General features: G+C 53.2%; 10 protein-coding genes across 10 annotated transcripts; 2 read left to right on the forward strand and 8 right to left on the reverse strand.

Annotated features, from left to right (window-relative positions):
• Window positions 1-1,197: 1,197 nt before the first annotated feature.
• On the reverse strand, window positions 1,198-2,339 carry CORC01_04026 (alcohol dehydrogenase; the record flags this gene model as incomplete). The annotated part of the gene is made up of 5 exons (XM_022615674.1): window positions 1,198-1,426; window positions 1,535-1,661; window positions 1,883-1,955; window positions 2,007-2,090; window positions 2,181-2,339. 5 exons carry the CDS (start codon window positions 2,337-2,339, stop codon window positions 1,198-1,200), a joined length of 672 nt encoding a protein of 223 aa, XP_022477851.1.
• A 1,043-nt stretch (window positions 2,340-3,382) lies between these two features.
• On the reverse strand, window positions 3,383-4,885 carry CORC01_04027 (uncharacterized protein; the record flags this gene model as incomplete). The annotated part of the gene is made up of 3 exons (XM_022615675.1): window positions 3,383-3,669; window positions 3,724-4,525; window positions 4,583-4,885. 3 exons carry the CDS (start codon window positions 4,883-4,885, stop codon window positions 3,383-3,385), a joined length of 1,392 nt encoding a protein of 463 aa, XP_022477852.1.
• A 1,931-nt stretch (window positions 4,886-6,816) lies between these two features.
• Window positions 6,817-8,475, reverse strand: CORC01_04028 (uncharacterized protein; the record flags this gene model as incomplete). Its single annotated transcript, XM_022615676.1, has 1 exon — window positions 6,817-8,475. The coding sequence occupies one exon, from the start codon at window positions 8,473-8,475 to the stop codon at window positions 6,817-6,819; it is 1,659 nt and encodes a 552-aa protein (XP_022477853.1).
• Window positions 8,476-10,264: 1,789 nt separating this feature from the next.
• Window positions 10,265-11,571, reverse strand: CORC01_04029 (uncharacterized protein; the record flags this gene model as incomplete). Its single annotated transcript, XM_022615677.1, has 2 exons — window positions 10,265-10,727; window positions 10,829-11,571. 2 exons carry the CDS (start codon window positions 11,569-11,571, stop codon window positions 10,265-10,267), a joined length of 1,206 nt encoding a protein of 401 aa, XP_022477854.1.
• Window positions 11,572-12,118: 547 nt separating this feature from the next.
• On the reverse strand, window positions 12,119-13,161 carry CORC01_04030 (3-oxo-5-alpha-steroid 4-dehydrogenase; the record flags this gene model as incomplete). The annotated part of the gene is made up of 3 exons (XM_022615678.1): window positions 12,119-12,718; window positions 12,798-13,001; window positions 13,078-13,161. The coding sequence occupies 3 exons, from the start codon at window positions 13,159-13,161 to the stop codon at window positions 12,119-12,121; spliced, it is 888 nt and encodes a 295-aa protein (XP_022477855.1).
• Window positions 13,162-14,126: 965 nt separating this feature from the next.
• On the reverse strand, window positions 14,127-16,889 carry CORC01_04031 (uncharacterized protein; the record flags this gene model as incomplete). The annotated part of the gene is made up of 1 exon (XM_022615679.1): window positions 14,127-16,889. One exon carries the CDS (start codon window positions 16,887-16,889, stop codon window positions 14,127-14,129), a length of 2,763 nt encoding a protein of 920 aa, XP_022477856.1.
• Window positions 16,890-18,538: 1,649 nt separating this feature from the next.
• On the forward strand, window positions 18,539-19,171 carry CORC01_04032 (uncharacterized protein; the record flags this gene model as incomplete). The annotated part of the gene is made up of 1 exon (XM_022615680.1): window positions 18,539-19,171. The coding sequence occupies one exon, from the start codon at window positions 18,539-18,541 to the stop codon at window positions 19,169-19,171; it is 633 nt and encodes a 210-aa protein (XP_022477857.1).
• A 2,727-nt stretch (window positions 19,172-21,898) lies between these two features.
• Window positions 21,899-23,044, reverse strand: CORC01_04033 (DnaJ domain-containing protein; the record flags this gene model as incomplete). The annotated part of the gene is made up of 2 exons (XM_022615681.1): window positions 21,899-22,434; window positions 22,504-23,044. The coding sequence occupies 2 exons, from the start codon at window positions 23,042-23,044 to the stop codon at window positions 21,899-21,901; spliced, it is 1,077 nt and encodes a 358-aa protein (XP_022477858.1).
• Window positions 23,045-23,823: 779 nt separating this feature from the next.
• CORC01_04034 (uncharacterized protein) lies at window positions 23,824-24,334 on the forward strand (the record flags this gene model as incomplete). Its single annotated transcript, XM_022615682.1, has 2 exons — window positions 23,824-23,899; window positions 23,973-24,334. The coding sequence occupies 2 exons, from the start codon at window positions 23,824-23,826 to the stop codon at window positions 24,332-24,334; spliced, it is 438 nt and encodes a 145-aa protein (XP_022477859.1).
• A 1,093-nt stretch (window positions 24,335-25,427) lies between these two features.
• Window positions 25,428-26,858, reverse strand: CORC01_04035 (tyrosine phosphatase; the record flags this gene model as incomplete). The annotated part of the gene is made up of 4 exons (XM_022615683.1): window positions 25,428-25,724; window positions 25,782-25,974; window positions 26,033-26,589; window positions 26,826-26,858. The coding sequence occupies 4 exons, from the start codon at window positions 26,856-26,858 to the stop codon at window positions 25,428-25,430; spliced, it is 1,080 nt and encodes a 359-aa protein (XP_022477860.1).
• Between the last annotated feature and the right edge of the window lie 1,023 nt (window positions 26,859-27,881).

A 27,881-nucleotide genomic window follows, 5' to 3' on the forward strand; every position in this document is an offset into this window, starting at 1 on the left:
ATTCACATGGTTACCGTCATGGTCATGGATATCTATCGATGGCCACGTGCGATACCCATGCGCCAATAGACGAGCGGAGAAACCTCCGCCAATTGGGTTTCAATATTTGAACCCCAAAGGCCGAGATCTAGACAATCTTTCAATTCCTTAAAAGCCTCTGTCCTGTCTTTAGCCGCATGTCCCTGAAGAGTAATTATGAGTTTGGCGAGCTCGAGTGGGGTGTTCTAGGCATTGAAAACTATGCCGTTGAGATCGTGATATCCGAGAAATCTCTCACCAAATACTCGGTTGATAAAGCTGGGGTCCCCAAGTGGTATTCCATGCTCAAGAAAAACATCAGTCCCATCAAATTCACTAGGCGTTCAGTCCCATCGGCGGGTGGCGTCGTCATCATGGATATGAGTCTGTATAAGCTGCCCGAGATCAAATTGTCCTGCTTGAGACTTGGCACTTGGACAAGTTTGCCGAACAATGACGACTTGGCTGAGATCGGGCTGCTTCAGGTGGAGATACCTTACGGTTCAATGGCCAGAAGCATTCTCAGCTGGCACTCAAGGCCTGGTCTGGTGGCACAAAGAGTTGGATTATTCGAGATTGGCCTATGGGACAAGAATTGGACGAAGACTGCCCGAGAGAGAAGCTTTTATGTCACCTAGTTCCAGTTCCCTAATTTACGCCTTGTTCTTTGTCCTCTGAAGAGATAGAGTCAGTCGACTTTGATCTGAAGGCCACTATTCACTGCCAGCAGTTGATCATATCAACTGTAGAGACATGTTTGAACTACAAAGAAGGGCAACAAACAGTCGGAACTAACACATTATGATTTCAATGTTGATATTCTACTATTTCTTCTACCACCGAGTTAAAATTCATACGCAATCGTATTAATCCTCCTTTCCGTCATCAAGCATCCCCGCATGGTACTAGACAGCATAAAATCAGGCACTAAGACATTTGATGAGTCGTGGAAGCGATAAGGGTAATGCCAGAGTGTCATAAATACTCTCGAAATGATCTAGTCACTTGAAAAGTCACATCCCATGGCAATGTCGACAGCATTTCAAGTGGTGTCGAAATTAACATAATTTCGTCTACCGCATGTCTGGCCCAATGGCCGATCCTGGCCTGCTGTTTCTGGTTGTGTCTGTTTCCATGTGGATTGGCCGCATTGATTATATTCTGCATCTCTTTCTCCTCCTATTCTGTCAAAATGACGTTCCTCGACACCCACTTCTCTTCCAGTCTCTTGGTTTTGGTTGTGCCGTGGATGGGAATCATTCGGTGAGCATCAACCCGCGCAAGGGCAATTTGAGGCAGGCTGCATCCTTTACGGTTGGCGAGCTTCTTGATCTCGTCAACGATGGCCTTATTCTTGTAACGGTTTTTACCCTGGAACTTGGGACCTCCACGTAGTGTCTTTATCACTCTGTCGTTGCGTGAACTTCGGTTTGCTTGTTTTCACCTACTTCCACGACGAAAATCGGGGAGGGCAAAGTCGTCAGGGCTCTTGTATTAGAAATCATCAACAAGCCACCCGTGACCCAGTGGGCTGTAAGCCACGTATGCCACTCCAAGCTCTCTGGCAGCTTCAATTAAGCCATCGGCCTCGTGGAGGGTCTCGAATGCCGAGTTCTCAGCTTGGAGAGCATCGATATTGGCAACTATACGTTGTTAAAGGTCAGAGCATTTTCCAAAGTGCTACCAACTAGAGTTGGCCTCGCGCAGGGTTGCCGCTGATCACTCAGAGAGGCCAATGTACTTGGTCTTTCCAGCCTATCTGATTTAATTGAGCGTCGTGGTCGATTCCTCGAGCGGTGTGTCTTTAGACCAGTAATCCAAAGTTTCCTCTTTCTCCCTTTTTTTGGTTTCACTGATTGCTCACTAGGGTCGATGCGGTGAAGGTAGTAGAGGTCAGGTGTGAAACCGAGCCTCTCGATTGTGTGCTCAATGCACTCCTTATGTGGGAAGTAGAGTTGGTGATACCGCTTGCTTCAAAGACGTCGAACTTTGTCGCGAACGTTATGTTTTCTGGTAAAGTCGCCTAAGAGCTTCTCGTCGACACCAGCCTCGTAAACAACCTGGTTGAAGATCTGTCGCCATCAGCGTCTCAGAAAATGTGCGCATTAGAAGGAGTATTGCGCAGGAATAAAAAGGAACGCTTTTTTGAGTTGCAAACCAACAGATGTGTCCCAGAGGGTACATCCCAGCTCAATCGCCTGGAGAAGCACGTGCTCAGCTTCTTCGAGGCTTAACTTGCTTCCCATGCCGAAACTCAGGCCCATGGCACCGAAGCTTGGCGATTTGACTGGGATGTCTTGGAAGGTAAAAGTCTTGGCCATTTTGATTGTGTTTGACGAGATATTCTAAACGTCTATCTCCAGAGGATCAAAGTGATTTGGGGCTCCGAAAATTGAACAAGGTCTTGGACACGAAGCCGTTCAAGTCATGTTGGTGAACGCATTCCCTGTGACATAATTGGAGCGAACGCGATATGGCGATGGAGTACGGCGATAATATGCGACTAGCTGACAACTAGAATGTGGACCCAACGGTCTCCGTCCCCTGATTTGGCGCCACGAAACGTTGCCAAATACTTTAGCCCCGTGCTCGAGCCGATAAAGGACTGTTTTTCTACTTACACGGATATAATATACTTCCTCCGAGAGCCTGGATTTAAGCAAGCAGCCGTCGACTCTCTGAAGGTGTCGTACAACTCGCATTCGGCCTCGTACTTCAGTAAGTGCATAAGTCGCCTTACGGCTTCCCGCCCCTTCCAACGAAGTCAAGTCAAGCGAGAGGAGGAGTTCCGCCGATGTGTTCCCTGTTGAAGCATCGGGAAAGCGGCAGTCAACGCGAACTGTGTGAAGTTTTCGCAAAGGGAAAAGCATGTTCTTGCCATGTGGCTTAACGAACATCCTTGGCGATAACAAACTCTATTTCATAAGCTTGTCAAGGCCTATTCGGCACAGTTCCGATCTCCCTCGCCAGCGGAACGACTGCTAGCCCTGTCAAGGCTCTGGCCATCAACATCGCCTTTGTTGACGACTTTACCCTGTCGGAAGACGGCAAGCCAGCCTACATGGCCACGAACGGCCCTAAGGAGGTTTTTGGGACCGATTTTATGCGAGGAGGAAAGACTGTCGTTGCAACCCCGCCTATTCTGGGCGCTGCGTCTTTGGTGGCTCTCGACTTGAACCATTCGCAAAGGTAATTTTTGTTACGGGCGCCGTATCATGGGGTAATGGCACCAGTGGTCATGTGTCCCGTCTTAATTTGAAGAGCTAGACTTTGGCGTAAGACGCCACATGTTGCACTTGTCACTCTTCCGCATCGGCCACATTCCGAATGCCGATAGACCTGGTGATGTAAAGCAAATGGGGTATTATTCATGAACAATCTCTGGCTCAAATATTTTCTTCCTCTTTTCCCACCAACTATGCAATGGTGGAGCTCCCGAGCACAACATATATATCGGTGTGTCCAACAAAAATCGATCAACAACTTCTGGTGGCCCGACGTCAAGATCTTCGAAGCGGAGAAGCCGCTCGCCGTATTCGTTCAACAAGGATGAAAATTTCGGTCCTATTTCAGGGACTGCCAACAGCTTGTAGCCAACTTCCAGTAGACCATGTCCTACTATAGCGTCGATCACGGCTTTTGCTGGGTCAACTAGGGGAGCTTGTCAGACTCAAGAATGCTTTGAACAATAGATCAAAAACTTACTCATGCCGAACTTCGCCATCTCTCTTTCAGTTTCAATGATACGATATTTGGTGAACAGAGGGTCCGTAGTCTCCAACTTTCGTGCTTGGATGTGCATGTTGTATAGGTTCACCTCGAATGGTCCGCCATGCGTGACCCACGCCGTCCAGAAATCCTGTTTGTGAACCTTTTCCACATATTGAACCATATCGTTGAAGACGGCCTTTTCAAAAATCCACTCATTACTCTCCAGGTTCCAAAAGTCGGAGCCAAATGAATCCAAGGATCGATCGAGCACATCGGCCGCACTGCCAATTATTTTTCGCATGAAATCGTCATTCGTCATCTGCGACCTCCATATTGTGGGCGCCTTCACGTAGGTGTCAAACGTTTGGCGCATGCTGAAGGGTTGTACTGCAATGGCCTCGGAGTCAAGCCATAGTGCATAGTCGTAATCAAGATCCACCGCCGCCGCCGCCGCCATCTTCTTGATCGTCTGGTACTGGTACTTTCCACGTTCTTTCAGTACCGCCGAGGTATCATTGCCCATTATCTTGCCGGTGGTCATGGAGTGGAAGACCGGGGGAAGGATGTCGAAAAAGTTGATTATGTTGATGTTCGGTTTCGGCCCGTTAATGTTCATTGGAGGTGTTGGGAAAATGCTAAAGGATGGCCCGCAAGATTTCAACTTCTTCATCGCATCTTGGAACATTGTGACCTCGTTCGAGTCTGACACGACAACGTGGAAGTCGATATCCGAGTGGTCAGTGCAAAGGCACATGTACGACTGTAAGAATTCGATCGCAAGCGGAATGTGATCGCTCTGGGTATCATTCTTTTAGCACTTGGACTCTAAACGTTCCCAATAAGAAGAACTTACATATGTCGGGAGAATGATTGCATATTTCAGTTCCTTTAACCTCTCTGAATCCAACGTCTCATTCTTGTTGGAACCATGGTCAAACATCCCATCCTCGTTACTTCCACCACTCTTAATTGACGAATCCTCAGGTTTCGTTTGCGTGCTGGTCTTCTTTCCCGAAGACTGAATCGAGTGGATGTCGAAGTGCGGGAACGAGTTGTAACTAAAGAAAACCACCAATATCACAACGCAACTCAGACAACTCCAGTACAACACCCGGACCTCTCTGACCAACATGAAAAACGGCTTGCTCGATATCATCGTTTGCAGTCGTCCATTATTACCTGGCCAGGGGTACTGATTTTCTCAAACTGGGACGGCGTTCTCTTCCACTTTATACCGTACCTGCCAGAATGCCTCATCTTCCCATAGCCCGCCTACCGGCCTTTAGGTTTCACGCAGCGTGGTCCGGCTATCTATCTGTTACCTGTCGAGTCCTGCCAATTCTCTTGTCCAGGGTAAATGGACTTGGGCGGAAGGGCTATGCCTTATCATCAATTTATCAGAGAGGCCGCCATACATTTGGCTGCTCGAAATTGTATATTGCTGCTGGGTTCAACTCATGATGTTAACTTTTCCGCAGAAACTCTCGCATTCCGTTGCAGCCGTTGGGATCTGTCCCTGGTCCTTCTAGGCCCTTATAATTGGCTGTCCCCATTGTCACTTGTAATGAGTGTGAGGTGGAAGGATCAGTCGGGTGGGTGAGCACCCCCCGATCCTGCAGTCGCCTCACCTTACCCCCCCTTTGGAATCTCGGCCTACCCCCCCAGGCCCGTGCACTGTAGTCCACCACATTAAGTGAATCATGCCAGAGACATGTAAGTATCCTGATAATAATATAGACGACTAAAGATTAATAACAGTTATAGTTGGTAGTTAGGATTCGGGCTTGGGTTAGGGCTCAGTTAGTAGAGGATTTAAGAGTATATTCCAAGACTTCTTGTGGACATTTTGATAGAAATTGGGAGCACGTATTCATCAGAGTAAGAACATAATAGGAACATGAATCTATTACTCATTGTGGGTGGATAGGGGTAGGTCGAGTTCCCGGTGGGCGGGTGGGGCAGAGTCGGTGTGGGTGTTTATAGTGATAATAGAAGAAGAACAAAACATAAAAAAACAAACATAATAAAATAATTGAAGTTTGGGTGAGTGGGGGGGGGGGGGGGGGGGGTGGGGGGGGGGGGGGGGGGGGGGGGGGGGGTAAGTTGAGGTGTATCCGTAAACCGCTCCCCCGATCCAGAAGCTCCGCGGCACCCCTGCCAGATAGGTTGAACTCACCAGGTGTGACAGAATCTCTACGGAGTACCAAGTTAGACAATACAACCCATCTCCATACCTACTCATTTCTTGGACCACAGCTGCGCGGACTTTTCTATGAGCCGGTACATCGGAACTCATTAAATTCGCAGTCTGTCGTATGGGTGACTAGGGTCACCCCATGTAACGGGGTGTCCTTTCGCCGTACCAGGGTTGCTTTGGCCGATTCTTACGGGGCTTGCTAGGCTTCAGAAAGCCCCTTCCGTGGCTACCCTGTCGCTCAAGTGCAACCTTGGCCTCCCACCGGGAAGCTTATCAAGTTGTCTGATACTTGAATCCGCCAGCAGGCGCACCCATGCTTGTGAGGCTCAAGTTACCAGCCAGTTGGCCCGGTTGACTGGAACGGGTGGTAGGTGAACCCCGTCGTCCGTGCAAACTTCTGCTGTAATCTCGACAGTCGTCGGAACAGTTTTGTGCTGGTACCGAGATCACTACAACGCAACCCGTGGTTGTAATTTAATGGCGCATATGAGAATAAGGCAATACGTCCCTGGTAGGATGCGAAAAGCTCCACAGGTTGGGAGATGACGTGGGAACGAGGCAGAAAGTGTCGCAATCTCAAACCGACGCTTACGAGATGAGATCCCGACCCGAGCCGACAGTGGCCACTCACTTTCGACCGATTTGAGTTTCTGCTCGCCGTTTGGTTTACTCCGCCGGCCCTTGACACCCTGGGCCAGATGGTCCACACACATTCGACTCACATGTGGGCATAATATCCGTATAGTCTGAAAGTATCAGCTCCAAAGTTTGTGGTTCACCACTATTAATACCGCAACTGGAGAGAAGAACGTTATGATCCACCCCTAGATGCCTGCAACTCGTAGTGTCAATTAGAGAGCATACACTTTACTACATTGTTCATCATGATTTCAGAGGTCTTCCCCACCTTTGCCAACTGGGCGGTCGCGATCTTCCTTAACCTGGAGATAGCGCTCATTTACCGACACACGCTCATATGCATCGTAGCCACCGGCCCTCTGATACCAGTAAGCAACCACAGCATAGAGGCACTTGTTTCTGTGACCCCAGTCGTTGGGTTTGTACTTTTCGACGTAGGCCTCGAAACTCTTGTGAAAAGGTACGTCGTCGCAAACATGGAAGCGGCAGACCGATGTGTGCCCGTTTGCATCCAGCTCAATATACGGCTGGCAGGCATATGCGCTGTCGAAGGTCGGAAATGGCGGCTCGGCCGCCCACGCATAGCCCACGTAATCTTCAGAGCCGGTGCCGAACGTTGACGGGAACTTTTCACCGTCGACGAAGAACTTTTCGTCACCCTCGCCCCACCACCAGTCGATCGACTTCTCGCTGCCGACGCCGTACCACCAGTCCTTTGACGGGACCTTGGGATCTTTCCAGTGGTTCCACACGTGCATTTGCACGCCGCAGAACCGTCCGGGGCCGTCATCTAACATCAAGAGGGGCCAGTCGATCTCGCGGCCCTCTTTGATGGGCTTCTCGAGGAAGGCATCCCGGTGCCACTTTGCGTGGAAACGAAGCATGTGTTTCGCGGGCTTTTCCAGTGGGCGGTGGCAGATGGTGAAAAACAACTTCTGCTCCTTTTTGCCATCATTGACCAACATGATCTCGGCGCGATCGGAGAATGGCATGAACCAGTGACTGTAAAACCCACCACCGTCCGTCGAGCCCTGAGGCAAGGAACGATAAGTCTGAATGCCAGGAACGCTGCCAAAGAAGTCACCCAGAGGCGCCCAGACGCTTGGCGACTTGTCGTGATCCCAAGTGATTTGGATAGCGAGCTCTCGAAGAATTTGAGCGGTGCGGTGAGAGTCCTGGACGAGGTCCAACGGCACCACGCGCATGCCAGTGATTGCTCGGTTGCCAGTCAGCTCCCGCACAGTATGGCTCTTCCCAGGTTGGATGGTGACAGTCAATGTTTCCAGTGTGTCGCCTTTTGACCGAGGCAGCGCTGACCAACCACGGCGACTGAGTTCGCGGTCGGCAGCAGCCAACGCTAGACAAGCCTCTCGATCGAAATTGCCATTGAAGTGCGGCAGTGTTGTGTGTTTGGGAAACGAAGTGTAAGTGAAGTGATAGTATGCCCCCCAGCCAGGTCCAAGGCGGACCTTGGCGTACTTGTTGTAGGGAATAGGGATGAAGCAATTTCGACCCCTCGACAGGGTAGGCGTTATCGAGGGAAAGTTGTGTGGCATCCCCTGAAACCGATCGAACAGATCCCGAAAAGGCATGTCAATGACAGGTTTGACGTGATGCGCGTCATCGATGAAGATCTGGATTCGGCCAACATCAGGCATGGCGGACCAGGTCCGCCAGATGACTCCAGGACCCCGCTGCTCAAAGGCAACTGCCCACTCGCCTTCTTCGCGGATGATGCCTCGCCCATCGTCATTGGCGTCCCAGTCGATGTACTTGTCTTCCTTTGGGTCATAGCGCGAGGCCCGGTCATAGCTTGACATACACCCGCCGCGCTCTCCGGCCAACGGGGGTTCGGCGAGACGCTCAAGGTCGTGGAGCCGGCGGACGAGGTCAGGATAAGTCAAGTGCATCTTGAGCAGTGTTTCTTTTTTTGGAGACCAATAAATCTGGGATGCGGAGAGCTGAAGTTATTTCTTCGATGCCACGATGCTGCAATCCCTCGACGTCTTATAATGTTGGGGTAAATCTTCGCATGACTAAGGTAATGTAGCTTAGAGTTTGGAGCAAACCAGGATCGGCCCCTTGATCTTTCTTCCCCTCGTTTCTTGGTGCTGGCAATGAAACATGTCAGTGTCTTCTAGTGGTCTCGCAAATCCTCTCCGCGCGTCATTAAGTCTGCCAATCATCGGCATATAAGTTAGTTCTTCGCATCCGTTCTGCATCTTACATCCGATGTCTGATATTTAGCTTTAGCACTAGGGGTTCTCAGACTCACATTGCAGCATTGTTCCTGCTAGACAACACTATAACACAGTATAACGCAGCGTCACTATTAATTACTTTGAGGACGTGGTTCTTCCGTCAGATATTGACCACGTCATTGGTCATAATTGCTTCCTCCTCAAGTTACATACTCTAACCAACAATACCGACAAGAAGTGGTTCAGTTCTTTTCCCTATTTCTTTCATGTTTTGGTTTTTCAACTCAATTGCGAGGCCATTTGGTGGTGTTTCTTCCAACGCACCACCGCCCATCCACACGGAATTCCTTTTGTGCGAGAGTTCTGGCTGATAATGTGGCAGTCTAGAAATCGTCAAACTCGTCATATCTAAAATTCAATACCAAGCTCCCGCTGAAATCGTTCTTTCACGTCCTCAATGACCTGGCGAGCTTGCCCCAGAACGTGTGGCGCAACCTGGTACCCATGAAAGTGAGCCGAGAGAATGGAGATATCAACAACCCGAACCTTTGGCCACCTCCTTCAAAAATTATTTTCAATCATTGCTACGAGACCCCGAATTTTATTCGGGCTCTCGTTTCGAACATCCTCATGCAAGGCGGCCAAGTCTCTGTCTTCCCCGTCATGTACAAACTCGATGGAAGGCGGCCTTGTTCGAGATTGGCTTGAAGAGGTCCTCGATCGATTGCTATTTCAGAAGCTCCAAGCGCCTGAGCTGGCGAAGAGTATGGTGATATCGTCTAAATATTGATGAAGGGACAAGCCAAGTGCATGTCTCGAGAGGATTGATAAGAGAGCTCACATCGAGATTCTCTGAGCTTTTCTTTTTCAAATAGCAGAACCGAGCTTTCCTATCCAGGTAGTAGGACTGGGTCAAAAAGAAAGGCTCGAGAAGACGTCAGGTCATTAATGACCATGGCCTTGACAATTGCTCAAAGACTGGAACGATTGCAAATTATCCAACGGCTTTTGAAATTGAGGTCAGGTCAGATTCCAAAGATTGCTATTTTTTCATAACCTACCTACAATCAACTAGGCTCGATAGAAATAGTGGCTTCGGGGGCGTAGAGTTGAGTCCATCTCGGGAAATAACCTCGATGTCGTTCTCAATCGTAAATAGACTCGCACGGGAATCCCCCAATGTTCCTGGTAAACAACACGAAAATAAGTAAGAAGGTTCACCATGTTTGATTCTTTTCTACCACTTGTCCTTGTCAAGTCTAGCGGTAAGTCGCACCAGGTACGACATGTCTACCAAGGTACCTTAACAACTAGTCAGTCCCTCGATATCCTACAACCTGCAATCCTCCTAGTGCTCATATCCGTGATTGTCGCGTATGTCATCACCCTTCGAATGCCTTTTATAAAATATCTTCATGTGTTTGATACTGTTGAACTAAACACAAACGGATGAGGAAGGCCGCCCATTTGCTATTTAGAGAATTCCCATCAGGATCCATCAGGATAAGGAATGCAACAAAACAACGCCAAGTTCCTCCTCGAAAATCTTTGCGAAACGCGCCACGACACCACGTATGTCATCCTTTTCTTCCGTCATTCTATACCGAAACCTGAGAACCACCTCATTGATGCTCCGAATGTCAAGGACCCGAACGCGCTGGTACACGTCCCGGCATTGTCCCACCAGGAACTTGAGCAGCTCCCGAATGATTCGAACAGGCCGCCAACTGTACGAGACGGGTCCATGCAACACACCGCCCCTCAGCACCCGGGGCGCATGGCCCAGGTCAAAGTCGGGGTCGATGAGCTCAATCGTCTCGACAGTCTTTTCAAACTCGCCGTCGACGCCGCCGCACATGAGCTCCAGGAGGCTCGGCACCTTCAAATGCTTCACCGCCCTGAGCTCAGAGGCCTGAAGGGGGTATGCCATCGCGGAGTCGACCCTCAACCACCCCGGCCCCCTGGTGTGCGAGGTAAAGGTCTCCAACGTGTCCGCAAACGGCGCAAAGGCGTCGTAGCGCAGGACGTCCCACCCTGGGCCGTCGTGCCGGAGCGTCCGCACGTTTCCGTGATGGCCAGGCTGCGCAGCGCCGGGAAGCGCCCGAAGAAGTCACACGCCACCGCGGAATCCTCCCTCGGGTTGAGTCTGCCCACGGCAAGGTCACAGTCGTGTAGACACAGGTCCGTGATACGCGGCAAGACGGGCATCTTTGCGGCCTGAAAGTCATGAAGGAAGTTGTAAAAGCCCCAGAACCCCAGACGCTCGAGACCGGAAAGCTTGGGGATGATGCGGAACCAGTGGGCCAGGGGCTGTGACGGGATCCTCTTTACGGAGTTTTCGTGGCCGGCCAGCTCGAGGGTCCTCAGTCCGGAGAGGTTCAGCGGATTCATCATTGACCATTCCCCATGCTGGAAATGGTCGGAATAGTCGACCAGCAGATGTGTGACCTTTTGCTGGAGCTTGGCACCCGATCCGGCCAGTGTGTTCCTTAGGCTGCGCGACTTCGTACACCAGCGGTCCTCGAAAACGACGATACGCTGGTACAGAACTTCGGCGCAGATGTCCGAGAACCGGCGGTTGACCCGCGCCATGTTGAGGATGTCATTTCTTCTCCCTGGGTCCTTGCGAATGCGGTGGTGGCTGAAGGGTACCAATGGCCGGTATTGTCCAACGTTATCTGAAGACGCTCGCTTGTATTCTAGTTCTTTGATGTCGCCTGGAGAGCGGGGAACTATGTTTTCGAGGTTTCCTACGATGAGCAAAAGAATCTCATTTGGGAGGGAGTCTATGGACATTGCGGCCATTGATGAACAGTTGCTGATGAAACCTGCTGCCTTCCTGGCTGACGAAGCTGAAATCTCACGGGTTTCTAATTTAACTCAGTGTGAAGATTACTGTTCAGATGGATGTGTCATTGAAAGTACGGAAAAGGTAGCGGTAAAGATCATTCTCGAGGAGGCAAACATCTAGTAATATCAGCAAATCGTTTCTCCGATAGCAATCCGTCCGTCAAAATATGCTTTCGAGCGACCACGTTCATGCTTCGCTACCCTACCCAGCGTGGTACCCAACTGAGTAGGAGAATTAAAGGACATGGAAGGATAGAAAAAGGAGGGGGAAAGGGTGAGAGCCGGGGGCTTGGAGCGAGGGTGTGAAGAGACGAACGGGACCGTGAGCGAAGCGACGCAGAACCTTCACATTCTCTGGTCGATAAAACTTTCGATAACATGGCAGTTGTTCAGAGGCATTCGAGCGTTCAAATCCACCACTCTATTGATGGCAAATGTCTTGCGCATCTTAAATCCTTCAGACCATCGCGGGAACTCGCAAGGTTCCCCACCAAGACGAACCTCAATAAACCCCCGGAATAATAGTCCACTTCCTCCCAACCTTCTCCTCCCCAAACTGCCCAACGTACCACCGCCGCCCGCTCCTCGCCCTGGGAAACATGACAAAAATCTCATTCAGGAAAAACGCCCTGCCCGGAACGCTCCAACCGCTCGCCATCCAGAACCCAAACCACTCCACCCACTCGCAAAAGTAGTGCGGGTACAGCATATACCGGAACAGCATCGTCTCGGGCAAGCGATAGTGCTTGTCCACGCCCTTGACCATCTCCTTGCCCTCTTGTCTCGATTGCTTCGCAATCTTGTCCTGGCGCCGCTGCTCCGTCCGGCGGATCTCGCGCAGCTCCTCGTCGTGGAAGTAGTTTAGCGTCAGCCCGACGTAGAAGACGGCGATGCCTGCGACGAACTGCGCGATCCCGCCGCGGCCGAGGGCAGAGTCCCAGGCTGCGGCTGTCGTGGGGCCGTAGGCGGCGAGGTAGCTTCCCAGGCATGTTGCGTTCATGAGCTGGAATAGGACGGCGGAGGCGGCGACGAGGACGTGGATTGGGGACATGGAGGGTTGGATTATCGGGAAGAGGACGGCGCGGTAGGCGTAATGTATAGTCTGGTTGGTCGTTACTCTGTCAGCCAAACATTGGTCTCTATATAACCTCAAGGGGAGGCCGGGGATTGGGTGGACGTACGAATAGACCAGCTAACACCTTATTTTGCCAAGGCAGATCCTCGATGCCGACCTGCCGCGGCAGGATATTCATAATGTACAACAGCACCGTGACGCCCGGGATCTCCATCAGGAACCACGCAAGGCGGCCGGGGATGTTGAGGCGGCTCGTGACCGAGGTCTTGCCCATGCCGTACCAGTTGATGACATACTGCAGCGAGCCGAACTGTACCTCGATTAAAGATGTACACACAGATTAGCCACAAATGTATTGATCCAACGGCTCAAGGGCTGGTGCGTACCACAGGCCAGGAAAGCTGCCACACCGTCGTGATGGTCTCCCAGTTCTCCCGCGTTGGCGGGAGCCACCCCTCGATCAGTGACATTCCTGTTCGTTCTCTTATGTATCTGAGACGATTCAAGTGTAGGCAATTGGGAGAGACAGCGCAAAGGTTTTCAAAAGGAGAAATCAATTGAGCAAACCCTCATGAATACTGCGACGTGTGATATGCTTTCCCTCGTACACCAAACCCCCGCTGTGAAATGTTAAATGGGAGCAAAATCAATGACAGCAAGGGAAAGTGGTGGCGGCGGCTCCGGGTGCCGTTCTGCGACGCGCTGGGACCCCTGCAGGTCTGCCCACGTTTCTCCAGACCGCTTTCCCCATTCAATCAAGCTGTTGGTGGGGGTTCCTGAGCTGCTCTTCAAATCGGGAGGTTCCTCTGTGCACTCTCCACAGCTACCCCTTGCAGCATCCACCACAGCTCGAGGAATATGCTAAGGAACCTTTTTTTTTTTTTTTTTTTTTTTTAAAGAGGATTCTCACACAATTCCGAGGGCCCCCCCCCCCCCCCCCCCCCCCCCCCCCCCCCCCCCCCCCGCCCCCCGGCTGCCCGCCCCCCGCCCGGCCGCCCACCCCCACGCCCCCGTTTTTTTTTTTTTTTTTTTCTTAAAGAGGGAGCTCACACAATTCCGAGGGACCCCCAACGTCGCCAAATATGATCTCGCATCAGCTATCGATCCTATGAGAGTCATGTTTCCAACGCCGCCCGCTGTTTAAAAAAAAAAATTGTTTGTACAGTTTAAAAAAAAAAAAAAAAGGCTGGTGCAACCCTCCTCTCCTCAGCCCCCTTCTCTCCACCCCCTCCCGACCATTCCAAATCCCCCCCAACCCCCCCACCCCCCCACCCCCCGCACCCCCCCTTCCCCCCCCGTCTCCACCAACCAAAAAAAAAAAAAAAAGGCTTGTGCAACTCTGCTTGGCAGAGCCGCAGTCTGTCCATGCCCTGCAGGAGATTTCAAATGACACGAAAACGCCCCAATCACCAAAGCGCCGGAGCGCCGCTTTCGCTCACATTACGATGCAATCCCTTTCTCTTCCTCCTTGCGAACTTCCCACCACTCCGCCAGGTCCAAGCACACGCCCACGACCGCTGCCCATCCCCGGCCTCGAGGACGACAGTGAGTATGACGGCCCGGCCCCGCCGTTACCTTGTCGGTTGGCAGGACTACTCGCATGATGGTGAGGGTGCCCGAGAGGTGGTTCGTACTTGGCAGCCGCCTGCGCCTGCTCGTATGTCGGCGGGGCATCATCCAGGCCTTCGTCAGCCGGTCGGTTCACACCTTGCCGGCGTGCGGGAACCGTGGGAGGAACCAGCGGCCGCACCATCTGAGGCGGTTGCCCCGGCTGGCGACCCGACGTCGGCGGTACCGTAGCGTTGCTAATGTTGGTGCTCGAGTTTCGGCGGCTGCCGCGAGAAGCCGCCAAGTTGCTGTTGCTGTTGCTGTGTACGCCGGCCCGGACCGCCTGCCTATCAGCTGCACGTCTGCTCGTTGGGCCTTGTTGCAATCGGGCTTGTTGCTCAATGTACTGCTCGCTAAGCTGGCTCTCGCGTCGACGGGCCGACTGTTCTGCCCTATGGCGTTGTTCCTCCTCTTCCTGCAACTGAAGCGCGAGGGCGAGATCCCGATCTTCTTGCTCGTGGTTCGGCGACAGGGGCATCTCGTCACCTTGTGCTGCCGCCTCGAGATGCTTGTTGCGGCCGCGGCCGGGGACAGTAGTCCAGTCTCCATCATTGACGCTACTCGTGTCGATTCTGGGTCGGTTTTGGGCATTGTTTCTTGAGGTAGGTTGTCCCCGGGAATTGCCCTGCGGCTGCTCTCCGCCCACAATCCTAAAGTCACCGGAATAGTATTCGGTTCGTTCACCGTTCACATCAGCCAGGGATTCCCACACAATTTCATCGTGGGTGGCGTATCCTGCGTCAGTTACAAGCACTAGCAGCTGCTGCGTCGCAGGGTGTCGGTACAATGTTGAAAAGTGATCGTTCCTGAAGAGAATGGCAAAAGAACCAGGCTTCATGGCTTTGGTTATAACGTCCAATCCAGATGGCGTCAACTGGGTCGCTGAAGTCTCCAAAAATGCCTTTATCGACTGTATGTCTGAGTATATCCGCTCTTCCTCTTCTGTCAGCTCTCCCAACCTTTCCTGCAGCTCCTCGTCTCGGAATAGAAGCGTTTGCACGTCTTCAAAAGAGGCGGCCTGACGCTCAAAAGCAGAGTAGGCCGGATCATTTTTAGTGGGCAGCCACCCATGGATAAGCGGAATCGCAAAGGCAGCGTACAGCGCCATCTCTCTGGTATCTTCGAAAGTTCCAGGTATCAAGTCGTCCCGTTCGGTCGGGTGTAGGTGAGTCAAGGAGGTGCGTTTGAAGGCCTTGATGATTTCGGGGGTGGGAACGAAACGTGGGTTAACGTTCATTCCCGTGTGAAGCCCTTTCAGGAAATCGTACAACTGGGACACATCAGGCAAAGCTTCTTGTGTTCGCCTCATCAGCTCATCAACGACAGCGTCCAATAAATAACCGAGGCTGATTTGTTCCCGGGAGCGGAGGACCTCTATCAAGGCCGTTTCCGACTGAGATGACGGGGTCGTTAGTGTAAGCGCGTTGACCAGAGCAAGGAGCGGGCAAGGGCCGTTGGCATTCTGTACGAGAATTGGCGAGACCCGAGGACTCTTCTCAGCACTGTGGTCATGCCAACGGACATTCTTGATCTGATATGTTTCGGCTTTGCCATCCACAGGCCGCGGGGGTTGGCGCGGAGGCTGCGCTTCATCATCGTTCCGCGGGGGCAATGCTGGCGCTACCTTGTCGTCAGTGACCAGTTCAGACCTCTCGCGAATTTGGTCTGGCGCTTGCGATCTGACTGGCGGCGGGCCAGCTGGCGGCTCCACGTCGATGAGGTTCCAATCATCCATGGGACCGTCTTCGACTGTGGGAGGGAGACCAACGGGAGCGGGGGTTGGAGCCTTCCCCTTGCCCTTGTTCTGACCGCCTAGGTCGTCCCAGGCATTCTGGTCCGCAATTTCATCGCTGGGAATTGACGCTGCTGGCAGTTCTACTGGCTTCTTTGTCTGGTTCTCTGGCAGGTCGTCCCATGCCGGTGAGGTGGGTTCCGAGGGGAGCGAAAGCAGTGCAGGAGACGTCGAAATAGCGGGCAATCTTGGCTCTTGGGTTGCAGCCCAAGCATCGCGCTCGGACTCTCCGCTGTTCTGAGTACGCAGAGGCTGCGGGGCGTCGGCCGCGGCTGCTCTCTGAGCGTGATGATCGAGGGCCGGCTGCCATGGATTATTACTGATCTCGCCGGTGCTCATCTGAGAGAGTGGTTGCGCCGGGGACATAGTCGGGGTACCGTTCGCCGGCGGCGATGTTGGATTGGAGTCGTTACGGACGTCCTTCCGCTTAAATGGGTTCGTGTCGGAGCGTGTACGTGGTGGTCCTGGCCGTAACACCAGCGGTACATCGTTAAAATCGCTCGTTGGCTCGCCTGCGGTTGAAGGTTGGTGGCCAGCGACGTCATTCCAAACTCCGTTGGTCATCTCGGGCCCCTGTGCCGCAACCCCGCCAGGCTTCAGAGACTCGGGAATGTCGTGGGGTATCGTTTGTTGGCTTAGAGCAGCAGCGCCCTTTTGCTGCGAAGCATCGTCCCAAACGCTGTCCACGTCAGACGGTGAGTCTGTTGTCCTCCAGACCTCCTTTCGCATGTCTTCAACACGCGGGGCAGCGCTGGTCTCGAGGGAGGTCTCGTTGAGGACGGGCTTGCGGGTAACCATGTCGACGAGGGTCCCGAGGTCTCGGACTGGAGGGGTACAGTGGAATGGGTTCGTTGGGATGGCTGACCCTCGTCGCAAGGAAAGAGAATTAATGAGAGATCAGGGTATGCTCGGTTTGAAGAAGATGCGACGGTCGAGAGAGCTGCGAGCGAGGTTGGGAATGTTCAGCAAGCGGCTGGGCAAGGTCGAGAGCGAGCGTGAGATTGAAGCTCCAGTGGGTGTCGTCATTCGTAGTGGGCTGTTAATGGAAACCTCTCAATTACTGCGCTGGAAGCGATTAGCAGCCAACAAGAGACAATCCGTCCAACGGCAATCCCGGGACCGTTTGGTGGTGTAGATAGTCAAGCGGTAGGCTCTTGAGGCCCGGTGTATTCCGGATGCTGTGAAAGGCAGGCTGCCAAGTGAATGAAGCAAAATGTCTTGAGGTTGCCAGAGTTTGGGAGAAAGAGAGTCCGAGGAACTTTGGAACGGAACCTGCTGGGAAGCCAAAAGCAATGGAAGCCAAGACCAGCTTGCAGCAGCTGCGGCGGCAACGAGCAAGCAAACCCCGGTGCACTTCAGCAGGAGCAAGCAGCACAGCAGCCGTCGTAACGGAGGAAGCCCACGCAACGCAAACACACGGCGCAACGCTGGCCGGGCATGCACCAGTGGCGGTGCGCCTTACACTTCCAGGTTTCGTTCCCCACCTCCGTAAGGTACCTCTAGCAGTACGTACCGCTGACTGTGGCCCCCTCTTCGTTCCAGTTTCCCCATTTTCCCTCTTCTCCTTCAAGTCCTCAGCGGACCTCTCCTAGGTTTACTACACCTCGACGTTTTGAACTGGGACCCGGCGGTGTTCTTTCGAGTCTGGGCAGCAGAGACGCCAGCTATCCAAGACTTCGGACAAACGCTGTTACGGAGAAGCACCTGCCATTCCTGCCTTGCGTCTCCAGCCCTGAGTATCCCAGAAGCCATTCAACGATTAACACCATCTTCCGTCTCGCTTCACCACCTACTCTGTACCATCGCCTCCCCGCTGCGGCACGACCAAGTGGGCCCTCTGGACGCAGGCCCGGCGCGGCACAAGCACTTTGAGTTACGCGGACAGGGAACCGCAGCTGCGACCAGAGGTTCTCTCGTAGAGCGCTGAGCGCTTGGTTCCAATACAGACAGACACCTATGGGACGGAAGCCAGCGGCAATTCCAACGTGCTCATTGACTGGCCCGGGTTAGACGTCACCCCATGGGAACATCCTTGAATACGTCCTCGAGTCGTCTACTCCGTCCATAAAGCAGAGTCGCCAGGCAACAGCATACAGGCCGCAGCGTTGCAGGAATCATATGAGACCTACTCACTACAATGCAGCAAAGCATCGTATAGGGCCCAATGTCATGGCCAATGGCTGATTCCGTGGGAAGATAAGAACAGCACAATCAGTACATGGGCATTCTTTAGCGGATATGGCGAACTCGGCAAACGCACGGTGACGACGACATGGCCATTCGACAATTTGCAGCTCCCCTAGATGCTTTCCTGTCGAGCTACCGGGTAAGATGGCACAGCATGTCGCCGAAAGCTTGCGCGTCCATTCGATCAACACGCGCGCAATCCACCGCCAACCACCCGCCCGCTGTCTGATGCTCAGAGGACGACATTGCGGTACCGAGATATGACTGGGCAGCAAAACAAAAGAGCCGTTCTCACCTACGGCCTGATCCAGACGGCCGAGACTAGATTGAATCAATCATCATGGAACATCCAGAGACGGCGAGTGGAAATAGAAAAAAGCAAGAAACGGTACCCTTGGGAAGAGGTACCCACGCCGTTGCCCAGTGGGGGTAAACTGTGGCGTCCACAGCTTCAGCCACACATCAAATGGTACGTACCGGCCGATTTACCCATATTGCTCATGGGTGCTCCCCGCGCAATGACGCAGCTTGCCGTCCGGTGCTCCGTGCCCGTGACCTATCCGGACAGGGACAGACCCCGCCCCTCCGTCCACCACGAAGAAGCCCTCCGCCCGTCCAAGTTCCATCTGCCAACCGCCCTTAGCAGCGGACTGCGGGATGCCAACGCCTACCACGTTAGTGTCGTGGAAAAGCTCTGTTCGCTCGCAGGGCTTTGTGTACGCGCATATAGCCCACCCACAGTTCACACAACCCTCAGCCCTTTTTGCAACTCGTCGAGGCCCGAGCCTCCGTTTCAAGACGGGGTCAAAGACGGGGGACACGCCGGTTCCTGCCACGAGGCTATGTGCATAGTCTGGATTTACAGCTTTGCGAGCCAACGAGCCTCCCATTGACCAAGTAGACCTGGGAGAAAAGAGACAACCCCCGGTGGCATGAATCTCGTTCGAAGCATTATGGGTGGGCTTTACTAACACCAAGGCCATTGTCCAAGCCTGTGAACCTTGTTCCGGGAATCCATGGCAGTCGATTTTATCTCGATTCCTGATCTCTCGTCCCCCCCTTCTCACCTCCTCTCGGCACCGCATCTCTCGAATGTGCCCCATAGTGCCCGTTCGTTACCTACCGCATGGGACGGTTTGACGCTAGGTGAGGGTGGGTTTGATGCAATCTGCGTCCTTTTTCTTACCTGGAGGAGACACATGAGTTGCAAAGCTTCTGTCGTGGCATCTTTTCCGTCATTCTATTTCACTTGGCGACTACTCATCTCTTACTCAGAGAAGGCACGTTGACCTGTATGTAGCCTGATCTAGAGATGCTTCTTTTGAGTAATGTTCCGATTTGGGACTGCAAGGAGCTGTCGGTCAACAGAGGCCTCCGTATATAGTCTAAACTTTGAGCAAACCTTTTCTTTCCGTCCCTCTCCTCGTTTCAAGTGTTATTAAGCGGGCACATCTCCATAACAGCCCTCCCAGCACCCAAGTTTACCCTTGAGGCGTGAGCCATACATCCCCGGCACTCAGGAGAGCTGCGCCCGGTTTCGAGGCGCAGGAGTCACGAGATCAGACTTCATCATTCGGATCCGGGTTCAATAAACAAACTTTCTATTTCACGAACGATTCTCGGGGCATTTACTCCGCCGTCCCGCTTCCGGAAATTTCGACGACACGGGCGGGCCGGAGGTCTACTTCGTGCAGGAACGGTCACCGGATTCGCCTTTTTCTCCATGGTGACAGTCGATGGAATTCGCCTCGGCGCAGCGGCAATTACCTGCAGCTACCTCAATGAACCTCTCTAGATAAAGCTGATTCAGCGGGTTCACGCTCTTTTCTTGCCGAACCACTATCATAATCGGTTCGTAAGTTTGGGAGAAGGGGGGGTGGTGGAGGTGGGAGGGGGTGGGCCGGGCGACCATTGTCACAAAAGCTATCCATCTCTAGGTCACATTCAATTTCTCGTGACGAAGCTATCGTTTTCCGTCTTCATGACATTTGGATTAAGTTGTTTCGAGTCTACGCTTGCGTTTTTCGAATGGCCAGCTCCGGGCCATTCGATCCGGCGCAGCAGAGCTACCACTGCGACCGCCGGCCATCCCCCGTCCTCTTTCATCGGAGACCTCGGCGGCCGATATCAGTACGGCAATGATATGAGAGCGTCCACCAGAGGCTAGGCGGCGAGGTAGACACCTGCACCGTCAGGTATCCAGACTCCCCGATTCCGATAATTCCGCGAAGCCCTTTGCGATCAACAAACAAGGACGGGGGGGGGGGGGACCCAAGTTTGAGAAAAGGCTGCAGAGCTCAGATCTCCTCTTGGAAGACAAAAAGTCTTTTAAAAATGAATTTCCCATTGCGGATGCGGATTTTGCGCTTGTTACTGGTATCACAACGTCTCGGGGAGTTTGAGGAACCGTCCCAATCCACCGACGGATGATACCAAGCGGCTCTTCAACGACTTATCCTACCTCGGATGAACCCAGATACTAGAATATGCAGCGAATGTAATCCACCCAACTTTCACCGGCGTGGCTGGAGAAACGAGGATGAATCGGGCAGACGTGTTTCCTCTCCGGAAGGTGTCGTGGAGATGTAAATCTTTATACTGATGCAACTACGGACTCGTAACACATGTGCTGCTTTCAAATCATAAACACCATGTGGCAGCAAGACTTGGATCTGAAGTGTTGCTAGTATGTAATACCAGTAAAGGCGAAGCAAGCCATTCACATGGAGGAATCAACAGAGTGTCGCAAAAACAAGACAAAATTGGTCAAAATCCTTTTCACCAACAAAAGACCGCCACATCACTTCATAATCCCGTCCATCCACGATAGGCTCGATACACTCACTACCCTGTACGGAGCACAGGTCGCCCCCCCTCTCCCCCCCCCTTCCCAAATACAGGGGGAAAGGGGAAAAGGACAAAAAGAAGTGTTCTCAACCGAAGCTGTGGAATCTAACCACTGAATAACTCCCCGAGGTGGGCTCGAACCACCAACCTCCAGATTAACAGTCTGACGCGCTAGCCAATTGTGCCATCGGGGATGTTGAGTCGAACAGGGATTCGCTGCTGGAGTGCCTGTGGGTTGACGGTCCCACGACGTTGTGGGGAATAGGAATGCTTCCAACATCGTGTCGCAGGGCAGTAAGGTAAAGTTGTAGTTGTGGATCATCTCGAGAAAGTCATGTGTGCCCGCAACAGATAGGAAATTGTTGGATAGAAAAAAAAAACTAGTAACCAGGATGGGTAGTCGTGGAGAACGAATCGCGTTTCAGAGGGATAGGATAGGACGTGAGGAGGGATGAAGAATATATGAGAAGAATACTGCATCTGCATCGCGAGGATGGCAGAAAAGGGCCTGGAGAAGAATGCCTGACGGGCAGCTTCCCAACAATGCTATGAATCTCAAAAGCCTCCCAAAAAACGCCAAAAGGAAAGGAGGACGGGGAAAAAAATGTGTACTCCCACCGGGAACCGGGTCCGTCTCTCAGCTATTCCGAGCCTTTCCATTTCATACAAAAATGCCCCTCCGCCTCATCGGCGCTCTCTCTTCCCCTGCTGACTCTATTCCTCCCTTCTAGACGTCATATTACAGAAATAAACACCGTACGGCACTTCATGCTTCATGACCTCCCCACACGGAACGTCTCCAGCCTCTTACACGAAGGCATCTCAAACTCGTCCGCCCTGCGCATCTTATCCGGGTCCTGGAAGAACCACCCGCTCGCGGCATCATACATTCGCTGCCTCGCCATCATCTCATTCTCGCACTCGAACCGCAGCGTCCGCACTAGATTATTCTCCGCCGTCTGGTCCAGCTGGCTGAGCTTCCCCTTGGAAAACGACTCGACCTCCTTGGGGTTGACAAAGTACTTGACGTTGAGCTTGGGCGTCGTCCGCCCCAGCGTGTAGGCCCCCTTGGGGTTGTCGTAGACGATGCTCGGCGCCGCGGGCCCGCCGCCGCTGAAGAGGCTGGAGATGAGCGGGAAAACAAAGAGTAGCAGGATAGGGAGCAGGCCCATGAGCGTCGAGAGCCCGCCGCCCTGTTGCTCCGTCGCCTCGCGTGGCCTCCTCCGCGGCCGCGCCCCGCCGAACTGGTGTACCCTGAATCCCGGACCGCCGCCAAAGTTGAACACGAACTGAGGTCCCGTATCGAAACCTGCGTCGCCGTCGTTAGCAAAGACCGCCTTGCTCGCTCAATCTTTCATTCCGGCTTGCTCATTCTTACCTCCACCTCCAAAAGGTCCACCGCCGAACCCGCCGCCGCCAAAGAAGCGCTGGAACATCTCTTCGGGCGTCATCTCCTCCATACCACCTCCACCACCACCACCTCCTCCCCCTCCCCCTCCTCCTCCACCGCCCTGCCGCCTACCAAATCCGCTAAACGGATTCTGCGCCTGCGCCTGCCCGAACCTCGAATCGGGATCCGTGCCAAAGCGGTCGAACTTTTCGCGCTTCTCCTTGTCGCCCAGTACGCTGAAGGCGCGGCTGACCATCTTGAAGGCCTCGTCGGCGTGCTCGTGCCCGTTCTTGTCCGGGTGGGTGAGGAGTGATTGCTTGCGGTACGCCTTTTTGATCTCGCTCTCCGTCACTGTCGTCTTCACCTCCTCGATGCCGAGGATGTCGTAAAAGGCCGTCGGCGAGCATTTCCGGATCCGCAGGACGGCGGCTTTTTGGTCGACGGTGTACGCGCGCGCCTGGTTACCTTGGTTGTGCTCGCGGCTGCGGGCGCCGCCCGTGTCTGCGCCCGAGGCTGTTGCGCTCGGCATGGTTCGACGGGTTGCTTTGTGTATATGTGTGTGTTTTGGTTGGTGTGGAGATGGTTGCTAGGTCGGACCGAGGTGGTCGCTATAGGGTGGCCGGAATCAAGTAGTTATTGCGATCGACGATATTCTGTATGGGACCGCTGTAATGAGATCTGGGAGACAGAGAAACGTTGCGGTCGTACTACGCGCATTCGTTGGATGATGCGATGTTGCGTGGTGGGTGATGCCAATCTGGCAAGATAGGCGATGCAAGGCTGGAGCCCGCGTCCTTGATGCTCCCCCGCACCAGCTGCAGCAGACAGCTCTCGCTGACTTGAGGTCTTTTTTGCAATTAGCTCTTGAAGAGCGTCAAGGACTCGTCGTCGAATACTTGATTTCTACGACGCAGGGAATCGCGTTGTTATCTCGGAAGAGGGAGGTGAAAAAAAAGAGAACCAAATCGCAATGGTTCCGACCAGCTTGGGGGAACTAGACACTGTTCAACTTCTAATCCACTCGATGGAGGTCGAAATTGACAGACACCCCGGCGTACCGGCACCGCAGACTAGCTGATTGGGTATGAGGCTCAGCTGACTCATCCGAACAGGGTCTCCTCTTATCGATAACCCACGTCACTTATACGGGGTTAAGCTAGGTAAGGTAGGTACCTTAAGCACTCCTATGGTAAAGCTCCCCTAGCAGCGACTCCAAAAAATCAGTGACGATATTCTTTTTCCCTCTCCGAGCGCGGAATCAACCAAGTCTTGCGCCGACGTCACCATAGCCCCAGCAACGCCGCAATTATGGCATCCGACAATAGCGCACCAGACACGGAGGACGTCAAGACATCAATCTTTAGCAAGATCCACGACTATGGCAGTACGCGTCCTCCCCCGTTCAACCCTTCCATTCCCTCCCCCCCCCACTAACACATTCATCACCACCTCCCCAGCAAACCCCCTCCCGCCAGCAATCCATGCGATCCTAATCGGCGCCCTCCACGGCCGCCCCCTTAAGATCCTCCCGGCCTCCTTCGCGCCAGCCCTCCTCTTCAGCAGCTACGTGAACCTCGCCGGCTTCCCCACCGATAGCGCGGGCTTCACCTGCGCCCTCTCGGGCCTCTACGCCCTCCTCGCCCTTCGCCGCCGGCAACCTATTCGCAGCAAGTTCACGGCCCGAGGCCTGGTCCGCGGCACCGCCATTGGTATGGGCTTCGCAAACTCGGCCGCCGGCGCGTGGGTCTACGCCAATGGCGACCGGGAGAAGGACGAGGTAGAGAGGAAAGAGAGGAATCGCTGGGGCGGGGAGTCATGAGAGAGAGAGAGAGAGGAAGAGAGAGGGGTAAAACCAGTGGCGGGAGTGCGGAGAAGAAAGACAAGGGATAGGATGTGGCGGACGAGCGTGATGTTCCTCCGTCTGCTCCTTCTCATGAACTTCTGCCATACTGCTGCCGTTCTTTTGCCGGGTGGTTGGTCTTGGCACGGCCCGAGTTATGGGCAAATACTTGAAATGCCAAGCCAAGGTGGATATTAGTAGTTTTGACTGTATAGGAAAGATTGTACGATTATAGGAGAAGCCCGTCGGATAATGAGAGGTGTCGAGTCATGGGACGAAACACCGTTACGCGAAACGCCGGCGTCTGGGGATGATGGATCGACACATCATGCTATTGCTTTTGATGAGCCCTCGGAGAGCCAAGGCTTCCTCAAGGCAGTAGTAGTATGGGTAGAGAGACTTGAGAGCCGGCAACTAGATGAGAAAGATGGACTTTTTAGAATACCATGTACACCAACTTTGAAAATGCACAATCCAGTTACTGTGACTGTTTTTCATTGCGTTTGCAGAGATGTATGTCATTTACCTCTCCTAACGGTCAGCTGTCCAACCCACTCTACCAAGGTAGTAATACAATACAGCCGAAAAGAAAACTGTACTTGATGAAATGCCATTGTCGATGACCTCCCAAGTCTCGAGTAAAACGCCAAAAGGAGACATCTCAGCTCTTGATGAGTCCCCGGTATTCTGTCTATCCATACAAAGGAAAAATGAAGTAGCCGACCCTGCCCTGGCAGTCTGTGCTGCATATTTCTGGGCGGTTGTCCCAATGTACCAAACTTTTTGTGTGTCCTTGTTCTCCTGTGCCCTTTCATATACTTCGACTCATTTCGTCGATCATCCTCTCACCGGTGCTGTAGTAGCCTTCTCTCCCTGCCCTTCACTATTGCTCTCTGGTCTTCTGCTGTCTTCGTGTAAGGTATCGATGCTGGGGTGATGGCCTCCAGTTTTCTTCTGAAATGCTGCACCGTGCAGTGCTGCGCTCCACCAAGTTCAGACACCGGTGAACGTCTGCCCAATGCCAAGAATCATGCAAAGGGCCCAGAGTCTGTGATGTCCATGAGAGGGTCAATCACCTCACTTCTTTGACTCGTCTGGCTGTGGTCTGCATTCTATGCCCTGAGATGAACCAGACGAACACAACAAAGACAGTGAAGAGCGTCACTCGCATAAAGTGCCGGATCCGAAACCGCATATTCGCTTCATGGACGAAAAGGTTTGACAGATCTGAGAGATCAAAGTCGGTGAGGTACTTAACGTCACAGTCTCTGATCTTGGGCTCGGCATATGCCCGGTACTCGTCGACAATTGTGTTGAGTTCCCAGCCGGTCACCTTGCGGACCACGCCAACAACACAGCCAGTGCGGTGCTATGGTCATGTTAGTGGGTGTACTATCTGGAGACTTGCCCATGTCCGTAAGCATACCTTGCCGTGATTGCAATGAATAAGAAGAGGGTGATGCTCTCTATTCAGAACCAGCCGGAGAATGGCCTTCATTGTACGAATGGGAATGGCTTCCTTCTTTGTGCCCTTCATGTTGAAGACATGGTGACGAATGCCATTGCTGGACATGAAAGCAGTGTAAGGCTCGTCAACATCGTCTTTTTGGACAAGAGTACTGAAGTTTTGGTTAGTACAAAAGGCCCAGGAATACTTGAACAGCCAAGAAGACTTACACAATCGATTTGAGGCCAAGATTACGGATGAAGCCAAAGTCCTCAGGCTTGGGGTAGCTGCTTCGATAAACTCCAGGGACAACAACGCCAAAGTTGACAGGCCTTCCGTCAATGGGTAAGATTCGCTCAATGCCAGGGGACGAGGGTGAGGCCGGGGGGGTTTTTGACTGCTCGGCGACCTTGAGAAGTCCGTCCTCGCGCCTCGCCAAAACTTTCTCTCCGGGAGTTGCGGCCTTTTGGGCTTCGTCCTCCATCGCCATCATGATCTGCTTTTGTATGGAAATGTCCAAAGTAGAGTCGGAGCCGGCAACGGACTCGCGCGATCCTTGCCGCGAGGGTCCCTTTACTTGGTACTTTTCGGCCAGTTCAATGGGGATGGGATCTTCTTGCTTGGAATTGCGTCTCGCGGGGTGGTAGGTGGGATGTTCTGCAGGGTGGCCGCCTTCGTCCTCGAGAAACTGTCTCGCACTTCGTTTTGAGACCACGGCACCAGCCATTGTTTGGGATTTGGTGTAAGCCGTGGGTGGAGTGATCGTGGAGTGAGCTTGATCGCGTGACTGTCCACGGCCGTCAAAGTATGCTTTCTGGGGTTCGTGGGCGGTAGAGTTCAGGGTTCGGAGAAAGGTTAGGAAAGGGTAAGAGGTCGTGTGAGCACAGCGCTGTGCGGTGATGCTTGGTAGTTATTTTTTGAGGAGTGTTGAAAAGCGTGTAATCGGATTTTTTCCTCCCGTGGGACAAGAGGCAGTGTTGAAAAATGTCCCTTTGCGTGTCTCTACAGAGCACAGGCGGAAACCTGACGGGCGGCAAGTTGGAAATTGAGGTCCATCTTGTCGAGAGTCGCGGCTAGGGTGGTCTGTATGGTGGTGTCGCACTCGCAGGCGCAGGTGACAGTTGGTTTCGCAAGGTTTCTCGGTGACGAATTTGGGAGTCCCAGTTGTGGAAGCGAGAGAGAAAGAGATGGGGAGTGCTCGGGGGTTTATTGGGACGGTTGACTGGTATTGGCTGTAGAAGTGAGGCAGAGATAGAAAGAGGCAGAGGACCCTGGGTGCGCGCGGGAGGAGCGGGTTAGTAAATGAGCATCGTAATGTGTGGGATGGGTTGGATGAATGGTCCACGGTGCGGTGCGTGAGGTGGGCGGGACGTGGGTGCGGTGGAGGAGGAAGCGCGCCAGCACCAGAAGGCTCAAGTACCCGTAGGCCTTGGGGTTGGTGACAAGGTACTTGTGTGCCTGCCCTGCAGCAGTGGAAGGGAAATGACGGGGAAGGCCCGCTACGTACCTTTTTCTTCTTGTTGATCTGACTTGGGGGTTGTCTCAGGTTCAAGGCCCAAGTATTGGTTCGAATTTTGGTAGGAGGGAGGGGAGGGTGAGGCAGGAGAAAAAAAAGATTGACTTTGATGGGTGAAGGGTGATGGCACTGAGTGAATGGGAGACGGACTTAGAAGGCGGAGGTCGGAGCATGGAAGAGAGGACCAGGAAGGGGAGAAAAAGGAGGAGGGGTGGGGTGTTGGCATCACAAAATTTGGGGAAGAGACGTACCTGCCCAGAGCTGCCGTACCTGCACAGGTGGTAGGTGGTAGGTACATCGACACCTCTGACTGCTGGCTAGGTAGGACAGTTCACTTTCAGACTGGAGGGCGCTGGAGACAGACAGGGACAAAAAATCAAAATCAAAAAAGGGAAAATGCGACGCGCCCAAGGTGACCAGTACGAGGTGGGCTGGACCTGGCCAATGCAGACCTCAGGCCAGAGAGAGGCCGGGAAGAGTGAAGACTCGGCTGACCATGTATCTTTCGCCCGATTCACAGCTAGAGATACATCAGATCTCAGTGTGGGGGACGCAGCAAGGGT

This window comes from Colletotrichum orchidophilum, assembly GCF_001831195.1.
Source record: "Colletotrichum orchidophilum strain IMI 309357 chromosome Unknown Scaffold_25.1, whole genome shotgun sequence".
Taxonomy (NCBI): Eukaryota; Fungi; Ascomycota; class Sordariomycetes; order Glomerellales; family Glomerellaceae; genus Colletotrichum; species Colletotrichum orchidophilum.